The sequence below is a fragment of the Chionomys nivalis genome, chromosome 8 (assembly GCF_950005125.1).
Source record: "Chionomys nivalis chromosome 8, mChiNiv1.1, whole genome shotgun sequence".
Lineage (NCBI taxonomy): Eukaryota > Metazoa > Chordata > Mammalia > Rodentia > Cricetidae > Chionomys > Chionomys nivalis.
This window is the reverse complement of record NC_080093.1, coordinates 26864607-26877425: the sequence shown is the minus strand read 5'-3', so window position 1 is coordinate 26877425 and position 12819 is coordinate 26864607. Positions and strand designations below refer to the sequence as shown.

General features: G+C 42.8%; 1 protein-coding gene across 6 annotated transcripts in view; it reads right to left on the bottom strand.

Moving 5' to 3' along the window:
- The window catches only part of Sgms1 (sphingomyelin synthase 1), a 258840-nt gene that overhangs the window by 3992 nt on the left and 242029 nt on the right, over positions 1–12819 (bottom strand). For all 6 annotated transcript variants that reach the window (XM_057778401.1, XM_057778402.1, XM_057778399.1 and 3 more), the window contains one exon: positions 2328–2481. In XM_057778401.1, the coding sequence (XP_057634384.1) occupies positions 2328–2481 (154 nt within the window). The remainder of the gene's footprint in view (positions 1–2327; positions 2482–12819) is intronic.

Below are 12819 nucleotides of genomic sequence, written 5' to 3'. Positions count from 1 at the left end.
ACTCAGTGGGGCCATCCTTGTTTAGCTCATGTTTGTGCCACAGAGGCTTAAACACGAACAAAGCAATTATAATCGGTGCGGCCGCCGTCCTGCCTTCTGGGTTCTGTAACTACACAATCACCTCACTATGGCTGCCGTCCTGCCTTCTGGGTTCTGTAACTACACAATCATCTCACTCCAGCTGCCGTCCCGCCCCCTGGGTTCTGTAACTAAACAATCGTCAGAAAGACTGTGAGGCTGCTAATTCAGAAATATAAATAAAAGAACAAATGCCTAGAATTTGTAGTTCAAATGTCTTCCTAAAGACAGGACCCTACCACACAATTACTTGTCTGTACCCGGTTCTGGGGAGACCACTGAAACAGCCCTCTGTTAGTAAAGGTATGTCTTCCTCTTTCTCATTCTCAAGGGGTAGGGGGCTAGAGGGCTTGGGAGTTCAGAGAGAAGTTTGAAGGGATCTACTGCCCCCCTTCCGGGAAGAAGGTACTGCCGTTTTCCTGGATTTTCAAGAGGTCTATCAGTCACCCACTCAGGCAGTGTGCATCTACCATGCCCAGAGACGGGTCCTGCTCGAGATGCCTGGACCAACGCTCAGAGGAGGCAAAGGATGGCCTTGGTTGGGGGAAGCCTTGCCAGAAGGGGAGAGCAGAGGAAGACACTAATCACAGGGTTGTATGAGTACTGAACAATAAACAAGGACAAGGGGGAGCAGGAGGAGAGGGAGGAAAGGGGTTTTTCTTTGATTTTTTTCCCCTAATTTTAAATTGGGTGGTGGGGGCAGGAATGGCCCACTAATATTCATACTTGATACCTTAACGACACAGAAAAAGCAGCTACTGCATATACGTTTTCTGTGTCCATCCACACCATTTTTAAAAATGTTTTTAACTTCTTCCCCACTCATGAAATAAAAATTCATTTTAAAGATGAAGAAATAAAAAGTCGCACAGAGATTAAAGATTTCTCCCAGGGTCACAGTGCTGGTGGCTGATAGTTCCAGGATCCCACACCAGAGTCTTGTGATTCTTGCATGGTGCTTGCCTGGTCTTGTGTGGTGCTTATGATCCCTTATAGATTTTAACATGAGAAACTATTTCAGGTGTTGACCAGTAGGGGGCAGGCACTCCTTTCCCAAAGGGCTGAAGGCATCTGACCCCTAAGGTTCCCGTTTTCTATATCTGGTTATATTATGAGATAAGGTTCATATACCCTTTGAATAGACATTACTAGAATTCACTTTATTTGATCACATAGTCACATCCTTTTACTTTTGTTTCAAGGTCAGGGCTGGGCAATCTGCTTCCTTTTCCTCCTTCCCTACTTCCTATGTGATATGTACATCCCCCCAATCCCCCCCCTCTCCCGCTTCTGTACCTTCCACTTCTCCCCATGGGTGATGGGCAGGTCAGGCCACACCCACTCTGCATAACTACAACAGAAACCAATGACCCATCTCTTGGTCTCTGGTCTGCTCTCTCCAATGCCCCTTGAAAGCTCCTGCCGGGGTGTTTTCTCCCACTTTGAAAGAGATTCAGAAGACACTGTTCCCTGTTCTCCCATTCCCTAAGTGTACCCCACTGACTCTGCTTTGCAGCTTAGGGTACCCTCTGATCGTTGCTACTTATCTATTGATTCTCTTTCTCGTTACTACTCTCAGCGCCCAGCACACTGGCTTTCAGTTACAATGCACCTAAAACACTTTCGGACTGTGGCGGTGGCATGCATCCCTCCTCTGCAGGACCACAGCAACCTACTTCATTCATCACTCTTCAGGGGAACTGCTTAGAGAGTGTTCATTGAACAGTTTATGACAGTAAAATTTTGAGGAAAACTGAATTTTCCGGAGAAACAAATAATCTGTTGTTCAATTACAGGGCTCAAATTCTAACAGCAATGAGAAAGAATGAACCAAACCTCATGTACCAAAAACAATCTGAAAGGAAAAAGTAGCAGAATACACACACACACACACACACACACAGACACACACACATATATGTACATACATATACACATATATGTACATACACACATACATATACAAGCACTCAAACTCATATATACATACATACTTATGTAAATGATTCCATTACATATATTTAAAACTGACCAGATATTACAGCAGCCATCCAGGAACAAAGCACCCTCCACAGAGCTGCAGCTAAGGTCTTTCCCCACATCCGCAGGGTGCACAGGCACAATAAGATAAGACAGCAGTCCTCATGCCTCCAGCCTGGCTTTAGGGGACTTTCCGCAAACTGATTTTCCAAAGGACCACGGGGAGTGGCAGGCGAAGACATTACAAAGCAAGGTTGTTTTAGACTTACACTCTTTGATAAATAAGTAGGTGAGCGTTAGCATGACCGTGTGTCCACTGTACAGATAGTCCCCGCACATGTTGTGAGAGCCTGTGATGGACAAGCCACCTCCGGCGATGAGCTTCATTATCCTCCGCACTTGAGCTTCCCAGTCTCCAAAGAGCTATGGGAAAGGAGAAATGAGATTCACCATTAGTTCCCATGAACCTTTGCTAGCATCCCATTGGCTTTTTATATACTTCATCAAAACACACATGGTCCTCCTCATCAAGTGTGCACGCACTGTTCATTGTGTTAGTGGCAGCCCCTGGAAAGTGTATGGTACTAGCGATGCCGCATCTGGATCTTGAACCTCACTCAGATGCTGGTGTTCTTTGATAGTACATTTCAGCGATGTTTAGGTTCAGGATTTTAACCCAGGGCCTCAAGCATGGCAGGCAAGTGCTCTACCACTAAGCTATGTGCCTGTATCCAACTTAAATTTTAATACAATGAAACAGAAGGAATTAATGGTTGATTTACTGTAATTTGTACTTTGGAAAAAGAAAGCATGACTCTTAAGCAAATATTTAGAGATACACTTTTGCCCAAAGGATAACAATTCTGACCTATTAGCCAAAGCAATTGAAGGTTAGTCGGTCAAATGCATGAAACAAGGAACTCAAAACGATGTACGTTCAGCCCTCTGAAATTACACAGGCAACAGTGGCTATTTTTCCTGTTAGTAAGAGTTGGAGAGAAACTTATAAAGCAATCTATCTGCCTAAGATGCAAGCCTCGGCTGGATACTCAAGTAATAAATGGCTTAACTAACTCACTTGATACAACGTGTAATTGTGCCACCAAAAACACGCAAATGTTTGTATCTATGAGTGCAGTACACTTTTTGTTCAATTTTTTCTTAGATTTATTTATGTGCATGGATGTTTCACTTGCATGTATGTATGTATACCAAGTGTGTGCCTGGTCCAGAAGAGGGTCCTCTGGAAGAGCAGTTATGGATGGTTCTGAGCTACCATGTGGGTGCTGGGAGGTCAAACTCTAGTCCTCTATAAGAGCCATAAATGCTCTTAACCACGGATCCATCGTTTCAGTCCTTGCAGCATTCCCGTTCATTCTAGTTGGCCAGTTTAATTACCGTAATCCCCTTTCAACATTTAATTGCTAATACCCCAGCTTTGGAAAAATGCATGTTTCATTATCTTTTTCCTTACAAATAGCAATCAGGTTTTCTACTTCAGGAAAGCAAGCTGCCAGATCACCCAGAGGATTTGACTTTTCCAATACAAAGGCAACTCTGAATGCTCAGCAAACAGAAGGAAGCAGACTTACACAGAAAGAGTTCATGTTGCGGCACTTCAGAACTGGGTACTGCCGTGCCAACGTCCTCAGAGATTAAAACCAAGCTTTAGATGAAGGATCCAAACAGATATGACTTTGAGAGAACATTCCAGAAAGAGATTGCTTGAGGGCAGGGAGAGGGCTTCAATTTATTAAGCAATGTGATTTCCAATTTAGATTTTAGACCTAGCCACGCAACTAACCCTTTATATGTACATAAGACTTTAGAAAATTTGTCACATCTCTATTCTTCTTCAGGACCTGCAGAGGGTGTATTTTACAAAGCTGGTGGGTAAATGCAGAGAGAGAAAGACCCAGGTCTTTCTGGGAGGCAATGAAGGGAGAGCCACAGCACTGTGTGGCAGTGGCAACATGGACTCACAAAGTGCCCAGTCTAGATGCTTTCCAGAGTTATTTGAGGGCAGGAGACCGGTGGGTTAGCCAAGGCTTTTGACTATAAGGCATAAGTTGAGTAGAAAGAAATATATAGAAAACTACTGAAACAAAACAAAACACAAGGCAACTGTCAACCCCGGGGAAGCAAACTACTGTACAGAAAAGGAAAGGTAATCACAGCAGCGGTTCTCACCCTTCCTAATGCTGTAATCCTTTAACACAGTTCCTCATGCCATGCTGACCCCTGACCCATGAAACTGCTGCTACTTTACAACTGTAATTTTGCTACTATGAATTGTACTGTAAATATCTGTGTTTCCTGATGGCCTTAGGTGACCCCTATCAAAGTCATTCAACCCCCACCCCCAAAAGTGGGGGGCACAGACTAAAAGTCACTAAATTACAGGAAAGTGACACTTGGCTGTCTGTTAAGCACACTTACAGAACTGTAATTGAGTAAGTGCTCACCTCTAAGAGGGGATCCTGTGTACGGTGACGAGGGAGGGGACCCCGTGTACGGTGACGAGGAAGGGGACCCCGTGTACGGTGACGAGGGAGGGGACCCCGTGTACGGTGACGAGGGAGGGGACCCCGTGTACGGTGACGAGGGAGGGACCCCGTGTACGGTGACGAGGGAGGGGACCCCGTGTACGGTGACGAGGGAGGGGACCCCGTGTACGGTGACGAGGGAGGGGACCCCGTGTACGGTGACGAGGGAGGGGACCCCGTGTACGGTGACGAGGGAGGGGACCCCGTGTACGGTGACGAGGGAGGGGACCCTGTGTATGGTGATGAGTGGATCCCGTGTATAGGGAATCTGCTGCAGACCAGGGCTACTGTGTGTCTTAAGAAAATACTTTTGTTTTACATGTATTTTTACAGTATATTTGCTTTACAATGTATTTTAATGTAAGTATCATTACAAAGGAATACTAGAATCCAAAGTTTATAAAGAGTTACAGTATGTGTCAACTTATTAGTGAGGGAAACAGTCTCTGCAAGTGGAGCACGGCCTAAGTGTGCAGTGTCTACTAGGTCTACAGGAGCACACTGTAGTGTGTAGTTCTAGGACTTCCCACTACTCCCTTGGCTGCTGCAGAGCAAGCTCCATTCCTGGCGACTGCCCTGAGCTGCACCTTCAGTAAATCTTTTAGTTTACATTGTATGTTTTCATGACTAGACATATAAATACTGAAGTCAGGTTACACTCGCCTATAATGCTCAACACAGTCATATGCTATAAGGCTAGTTTTGCAGTCTAGAAGGAACAGGCTAAATCTCAGGGGCACAGAGTTTGCATATGGATGAATTAGTCCATCGACATGTACCTGAAAACATCCTTGTCTTTAAACAATGCACGACCACACTATTAGCAAAGTACCGTGCCAACTGCCATGCTAGTCCCTCAGAGTTTGATCAGCCCGATCACCGGATCCAGAGGGAGTAGCAAAGTATGAGCACACTATCAATGTCGCATTTCAACTACCCTGGTCCGCCAAAGATCCCTTAGGAAAATGCCATTCAACCACTGATTCATGGACTCTATCCACATTGGCAAATTACAGTGTATTGATCATAAATAACGGTCTTCCTTCAAACTAGAAAATGCATTATTATTGATCACATGTCTCCGAAAGCTGCTTCTTAAAGCACCCAGACCAACAGCAGGGCAGCTGACCACACAGGGATCATACAGCAGCGACAGAAACAGAACTGGTGGGCTCCTGCCTTGAGCATCCTGCCACCGAGAAAGCCACATGCTCGAAGGGCGGGCTCAGTCAACTCTACAAATGATGGCAAAGCATGCCGTTGTCTGAGTTTTAATGGGCAGGTGTCCCTCTAAGAACAAGACTGGATACTCGCACACTAAGAATTGAGGCCCCACTAGGATAGTAAAGTAACAGGAAGGAAGGACAGATTCCTCAGCAGGAAGATCACTCAAAGTCGCCTGCTCCCTTCTTGCTTTGTTCTCCTGTCACCTAGCTGCTCAGTGATAAAGGAGTAGTGGGGAGGCTTTACAGAACACAACAGTACGTTCCCTTTACACAGAGATCCCAAACTTGTAACAGGATTCTCCCATCAGCTGCCTCCTTTTACCATCCTACGCTCATCTGCTGGCTAACAGCGGTGTTGTGTTCATCCTGCAGAAGAGAAGTACACAGAGGGCTGCGGACTGCTCATGAGGACATAAGGACTCAGATCAGAACAAGGGGCCCTATCTGTGAGCCAAATACAAATGATCCTACCCTGCTCCTGGAGAGAGCACCCCGTGGCTGTAAGCATCTTCTGAAACAGCAAGGGGCAACATTTCCAAGTTCATACTTCGTTGCGGTTCTAATAAAAGTTCATTGATTTAACCTTTTCCTTTGCCTTCTTAAGCCAGGTACTCTCAACCCAATTTGAGCTCTCCTTGCTTTCTATTATGCTACACTGACCTCCAAGAGATTTTTTTGCATGTGTGGGACAGGTTCTTATCATGGAGTCCAGACTAGCCTCAAACTCAGGGCCTTTCCTAGTGCTGGGGTTACAGGTATGCACCGCCCTGTCATGCTTACAAATATACTTTATTATTTATTTCTGATTGTGTATGTGGGGCAGCTGTGCATGAGTGTGCCACTGGGGGACATGCATGAGTGTGCCACTGGTGGGGGTGGGGGGGGAGCTGAGCATGAGTGTGCCACAGTACACATGTCGGGGCCAGACGATGACTGTTGAGTCGGTCCTTTCCTTCCACCTTGACACTGGTGTGAGGACTGAACTCGGGGTTGATGGCAGATGCTAAACCGTCTCACTGGATCCCCAGATACACTTCATAGGAACAAAAATGAGCTCAAGTCTAACTCAAGCCCTATTTTAAATACTTTATTTAAGCTGGGTGTGGTGGCACACGTCTTTAGTCCCAGCACTTGGGAGGCGGAGGCAGGTGGATTCTCTGAGTTCAGGGCCAGCCTGGTCTACAGAGCAAGTACCAGAACAGTCAAGGGCTACATAGACAAACCCTGTCTTGAAACTGTCCACTTCTCCCCTCCCCGCAAAACCCCTTTACTAAATATTCATACATGCACATAATTTGTTTGGATTCAATCGATACTCCATTTTCTTCCCTGTACTCTCACTTTTCCCTACGAACTCCATGTTCCGACATGAGTTTTTAGGTTAACCAAGCAGGAAACATTTTATCTCTCCTAGCCTCAGGTACTACCTGTTTTCAAAGTGACTGCTCGCATTACAGAAATTGAGGACAGTATTACTGTTATCAAGTTGAGGCAATTTTTGGAGGGGGAGCCTCAGGCTCAGTTCCTAACAGCCAGCAGATGAAACGGAGAGGGCTCTCTGTGAACCTGCAGCTCCGCTGGATGCTCACTCAGGAGACTCTTGAACTCTCTGTCCTGCAGAGACAGGCTTTCCTCTGCAAACACCACCACACCCACCACGACTTCTCAGCGGGAGGCTTCACTAAGCACTTCTCCTATATGGTTTCCAGGACTTTTTATTCCACTTGGCTATGGACGGTTTGGCCCTTTTCCACACTCAAATGTTTGCATCAGTTCCTACATTAAGCAGGCTTTGGGGTGGGTGGAGGTCTCTAAGCAACCTCAGCAACAAGACACTAATCTGCCACCAGTCTCTTTAAACTCCAGCCAGAAATAATAATTTTTCATAGCCTTTAATAAGGACTCTATCCAAAGGCCTCATAAAAACTTTAAATTGGATCCACTCTGGATCTGTTACTCACACTCCAATGTTTAAAGCAAAATGTCCCTATAATAAAATTACATTGCTCTAAATTTGGGAGGTAGGAGTGTTCAAGTTCCTCTAGTCAACTCTAGTTAGGAAGTGGATGCTACAAAGAATGTACTCATGTTTTTATTTTGAAATTTGTATATGGAAAAAATAACGAAGCCCTTCATTTTGACTCCATGTCAGTATTTCACTACATCTGCTTCTCTTTTCCTGTGCCATAAGTTTTACAACACCTCACTCCAAAATCCAAAGTAAGAAGCTCTCATCTATAATCATGCATGAAATCTACAGTGATCCAACCTCAGTCTCACCTCATAGCCCCTATGCAGACCACTCACCAGCCCCTACATCATCTCTGGATCCCTGCCCACTGACCTAGGATCAACTCAGGGACCAGCACCCAGGGGCCTGTCATGCTCTGGCTTTTCACAGACATGACAGAGCTTCTGTCTTCATTTTTTTCTCCTGTGATAGTCACACTTTAAGATCATCTCCTTCCTTGGATTTTCTCTGAATGCTGCAGTCTGCTTAAATTCAAATTCAATGCTGTTGGCAGAACAAACAGAACGGCTGTGGTCTCTATCCCAGTGCACCTGTGAGGAAGCCCTGGTGACATCTGTCCGGCTGCTGGTGTGGCCATCTGGCCACACAATGCCTGCCAGATTTCTCCACTAAATATGTTATCTTTGCCCTCTAATAATTAATAAGAAAAGTAGGGATAAGCCCCACCCATTGGGGGCGTGTTCGCCTCGGGCTAATGTTTACTGATAAATCTGTCGGGCGTGATCCCAGCAGCCCTTTTTCTCTGCTTTCCTGTTCTCTGTGGAAAACTGTGGTCCTGTAAGTCTATTTCCTCATTAAAGCTGTATATATTTTTTATAATCTGTCTGTATTCATTTACGTCGTTACAAGAAATGTGAAAAAACTGTTTAAATATTATTGAACCCAACCTTCTCCCAAAAGCTTCAATACCACCCATTATGGATTATAATTTTTGAATTATTTCTGCAATAGCTACCAAATAATCATTTTCTATTTCTTTTACATTTATTCGTTTTTTTCTAAAGTGTCTCTCAAGTTATAAAGTTTCTTTTGATTTATTGCAAACTGATATTGCCATGTTCAAACTGTCTCAAGCATAACCCTGAGGGATGAGGCTACAGCTCAGTGAGAAAGATAGATGACAGAGCCTGGGCTCAAGTCCCAGCACTGCAAAAGCAAGAAACAAAGCTTGACAAACCCATCATGGCCAGAGGGAGAGTTCCCAAGCAGAACAGCCTGGCTTTTTCAGAGTTATCACTGATGGCCTCTCGTGCCCGGGTAGCTCCAAGACCATTCCCGAAGATCAAACTGCCATTGCCCACCTTCCTCTACCCTAAGCCAGTGGGGAAGTGCTGTGGGATAATCCTCTTGCATACTGCAAAGCCTTGTCACTCAAATTGGTACACTAAAACACTGACTGGCTAGTAGCCAGGCAGGAAGTATAGGAAGGGTGATCAGTCTAAGAGTGATGGGAAGGAGAAGGGCAGAGTCAGTAGTCACCAGCCAAATGCAGAGGGAACAGGAGATGAATGTTATGCTAATAAAGGTACCACCACATGGCAGACAAAAATAAGGAACATGGGCTAACTTAAAATGTAAGAGCTAGTTAGTAATAAGCCTGAGCTATTAGTTGAGCATTTATAATTAATATAAACCTCTGAGTGTTTAATTGAGAGCAACAGTGGGACACAGAAACTTCTGCTTACATATGATGTCCAACATGGGGTCGTCATGATCTAAGTAATTACACAGTGGCTTTATTATTATTATTTTTTTTTTTGCTCATGCAGACAAAAAAGGTTACAGATATACATTAAGGACAGATTCAAACAATAACAAAAACCCTCTAAACAATTACAGTGTGTTTAAGGATATATGTAGGTTTGGGAGAGAAAAGAAAAGGGGTAAAGAAAGTCCTTAAAAATGAAATAGAGCAATAACAAAAATAACAAGTCACATAAAGATAGAAAAAACAGAATCTGGATTATGTATATTATTGTGTTGTCTTTAACATTTTGGGTTGTTAAAAGACCTTGGATTATGAAAACTGCTATGTTAAGCATATATTTTAAAATATCTTGACTTCAAAATTTAATTAAAAAATTATGTAACTTTGGGGGAGAGGTTATGCTTTTATATACATAGGAAATGTAAGATTCTGAATTCATTCTGGGTTAAGAAAAATCAGGTTTGAGTGATTGAGGAAGACACCCCTGAAAATCCTGGCTATAAACATAAAAAAAAAAAACCTAAAAGAACTTCAAGGTATGTGGTGTATATTTTACCTGCTCAACACAAAACAAAAAAATCATCTTTGGCTGACTTGTGTACGATACAATCTGTACTTTATTATAGATATTTATGTTACCTTTAGAAGTTTATGTATTTTCAGAGCAAGGAGACCAGACACCAATGAAAACAGATGGTCCAGGTGATTCAACATCTTAAAATGCCTCTGTTGTAGTTTCTTCAGATTTCTACATCCAGAACAGTTTCAAGGCTGCTGACTGAGATGATTCAGTCTCATGACTATTCCAGTCAAGACTTAACCATTATCCTATATTTTCTCAGAGTCACCCAAAGACTACCAGTGTCCTCAATCAATAGCAAGTAGTCTAAGAAATTACATCCACATTCACAAAATATTGGATATATTTGTCATCATTTGGGAGGATTAATTACATGCTGCTATTGGTAATGAACAGGAAAAAAGCTGAACATAGGAGATTGGATTCAGGAATTTTGTTTTAAAAAGAAAAGGGGGGATCTAGAAATGATAGTATAAAAGGGTAGATTACTGAATCTACTTTAATCCAAAAATAACTATTAATCTTACATATTTTACATTAGTATGGATTTTGGCTTATTGATACAAATTTAAAATTAATTTTGCTATACCGTATGTATATTTCTACTCTTTTTTAGGATATCAGGTATATGCAGCTCATTTAAAAATGTAATGTGTAATTAAGAAATACAGATTAATAGTCATATATAATAATCAAACTTATAGTCATGTTAGGTATGTTTTCAAGGTCATACACAGATATATTTAGATACATAATCTTTAAAATACTTCAAAGACCTAAAGAATATGGCATTTAATACGTTTAATAACTTAAGACTTTTCATGACAGTGAGACACATCTGTTCCTGGCAGCACCAATCTATTTCAGAGAAGGTGATGGACATCGAAAAACTCCACATGGAGCTTGTTTTCTTTACGGAAAAAGCTAGCCATATGTGTAAAGAAACTGCCCTTGCCTCAAGGCTGACAGTTACTGTCCAAACTGGACTAGCAGGACACAAGAGATGTGACTACCAAACTTTGCCAAGACAAGTTAGGATAGTTCTTCAAAAGTCCATGCTTTACAGGAAAGTCTGCCAGACATGCTAAGCCTGTAGGCCAGAGTTGGATGCTCCAATGTTACAGAGGAACTTTGGATGTCTGTTCAGGAAGCTTGAGGTCCCGGCCATTAGGCAACATTTCACCCTCGTGAGGTCTTTAATGAAGTTGAAGACTAAATAGTTATAGTCACAGCTTTCTTTAGTTATGATAAAAGATAAATTAGGTAAAAAATTTGGACTCAAAGGTAAGTTAGATAATAAAGTATTTTATCTAACTTTGCCAAGTACTAATAGACTGGATATTATAACTGTAATTCTTACTTGATAACTGCTTTTGTTGTATATAATCTTACTATGTTAAAGTTAAAACCTTCCTTTTTAATTAGACAAAAAGGGAAAATGCTGTGGAATAATCCTCTTGTACACTGTGAAGATTTGTCACTTGAATTGGTTTAATAAAATGCTAATTGGCCAGTAGCCAGGCAGGAAGTATAGATGGGGCAACCAAACAAAGGATGATGGGAAGGAGAAAGGCCGAATTAGAAGTCACACAGCCAGATGCAGAGAAAGCAGTAGATAAATGTGCCATACTAACAAAGGTACCCCCACATGGCAGTGTGAAAATAAGAGTTAACTTAAAATGTAAGAGCTAGGTAGCAATAAGCCTGAGCTATTGGCCAAGGATTTATAATTAATATAAGACTGAGTATTTAATTGAGAGCAGCTGTGGGACAGAGAAACTTCCACTTACAGGTAAGGTTTCCCCTGAGGTGTACATAGTCACCTCTAAGGCTCTCTGGAACTGCTCAATTAATGTCTTGCTTCTTTACAGTTGATTGCTCCTAATATCTGTAAGGCTTTTTGCCTCCTCAATGTTTCCCTCAACAGTGACAGAGCTACCAGCCAGGTCTAGGTATTCCTCACCAATTCACACAGCCATGAAAAAGTACCATCTACAACAGACAGTGGCCAGATGTCCTGCCTCTGTCACCTGGCAGCTCTGAAACATTACTCAGAGCCACATATCTCTGAACTGACTGCAGTTTCCTCCACTCAGAGTTTTCAGCATTAAATGAAAATAAACCATATTTGGAATCACAGTGAGAATGAAAAAGGGGTACATGATTTGGCACCAATCAAAGTCTATCTCCTTTTCTCCCAAGCACCCTACTGTATGACTAGGAAGATGTATCCAAAAGATAAATTGTGAGTACATAATAACTTCTTACTAAAACCTTTCCAGGCTTCCTATGGTCCTTGAAGTCAAAACTCATTAGAAAGGTATAAAGGCCTTTCAAATTTGCTCACACTCTGTCTGTTTCACTTCATCTCAGGCCCCTGGGGCCAGAGAACCAGATACCTGTGCTCACTAAACCTCAAGTCATTCTACATTCCTTTGCATGATCCCTTTCTATCCATCTTCTCTCTGTTTCCACTTGACAGATTCTGACTTGTCCTTCAGAACCTTGGCTCAGACACACCTCCTGCAGGACAGCTTGCATGCCCAGCACAATGGCTGTTTTCCTGTGTATCCATGGCAACTGGGACCCTCATATTCATACAGGGAGGAGTGAGCAAGCCAGGGAACGACCTGATGGATCACACAAGGATCCTAGCTCTGGAGGCCCAT